This window comes from Pteropus medius, unplaced genomic scaffold (assembly GCF_902729225.1).
Source record: "Pteropus medius unplaced genomic scaffold, Ma_sr-lr_union100, whole genome shotgun sequence".
NCBI classification, from domain to species: domain Eukaryota; kingdom Metazoa; phylum Chordata; class Mammalia; order Chiroptera; family Pteropodidae; genus Pteropus; species Pteropus medius.
This window is the reverse complement of record NW_024350927.1, coordinates 3,974,512-3,975,377: the sequence shown is the minus strand read 5'-3', so window position 1 is coordinate 3,975,377 and position 866 is coordinate 3,974,512. Positions and strand designations below refer to the sequence as shown.

The following is an 866-nucleotide window of genomic DNA, read 5'->3' as shown; positions in this document are numbered from 1 at the left end:
CCTGCAGCTGGGGAGATTTGCTCAAATTCGGGCTGAGCTGATAGAGATCCTGAGGGACTTGGGACGGACCAGGACTGTGTGGCTTAGCACCAGCCGCTGTCCTCACTGTGGCAGCAAGACATTCTATGACACAGAGCCCATCCTATGCCCCTGTGGTAGTCCTGCCTAGTGGGGTACTTCCAGCAAAAGCTTTCTTCTGGGCACTTGGAAACTGAAGCCTGGGACCGGGGTGCAGGATACAGAAAACAGAGACTCATGGTTTCAGACCTGTGCTCGGTGTGAATGGGAAAAGGAAGGTGACTCAGCTGGCATGCAGGATTGCAGGGGGAGTTGACGGGACCTTAGGGGACAAGTGTTCTCTAGAGTCACAAACATGAGTCTGAGTTGCTGGAGGGGGATCTGGGCTTGAGATGCACATGCGGCAGTTATCCTGGGGTGAGTGGTTGCGAAGGAACGATCGCAAATAAAGGAAACTTCAATGTCCTCCAGGATATATTGTCCCGTTTTCCCAGCTCACACCTCAGCCCTCTCCAGTAACCAATAGAAAGAAAGGCGGGGTGTGCTGAGTTTTCAGGATCAGAAACTCTAGCTACTGGGAGGAGGTTCTGCCCCAGGGGCTCGCAGTGCCATTTTTATCATTCTCTCCAGTTCTTTACTTGTCTTTGGGCATTTCTTACCTCCTTATTTCCATGGCTGCTCAGTGGATTAATAAACACAACTGAAACATAGTGGCCAGTGAGCCCCGGAGTGAAGGGCACTTGGCAGAGTCCCTCACTGCTGACTCAGGTCATGACCTTGAGCATGAACATTCCTCGTTCTCCAAGTGCATCCATCAGTCTCGGTTCTTGGCCAGGAAAGGGCTTCAC

The 866-nt window shown here is 52.1% G+C and overlaps 1 protein-coding gene across 1 annotated transcript in view; it reads left to right on the top strand.

Annotated features, from left to right (window-relative positions):
- LOC120585702 (melanoma antigen preferentially expressed in tumors-like) overlaps positions 1-169 on the top strand; it is a 6,669-nt gene extending 6,500 nt beyond the window's left edge. Inside the window, 1 exon segment of the mRNA XM_039842026.1 lies at positions 8-169. Within this exon segment, the coding sequence (XP_039697960.1) occupies positions 8-169 (162 nt within the window).
- Positions 170-866: the final 697 nt, after the last annotated feature.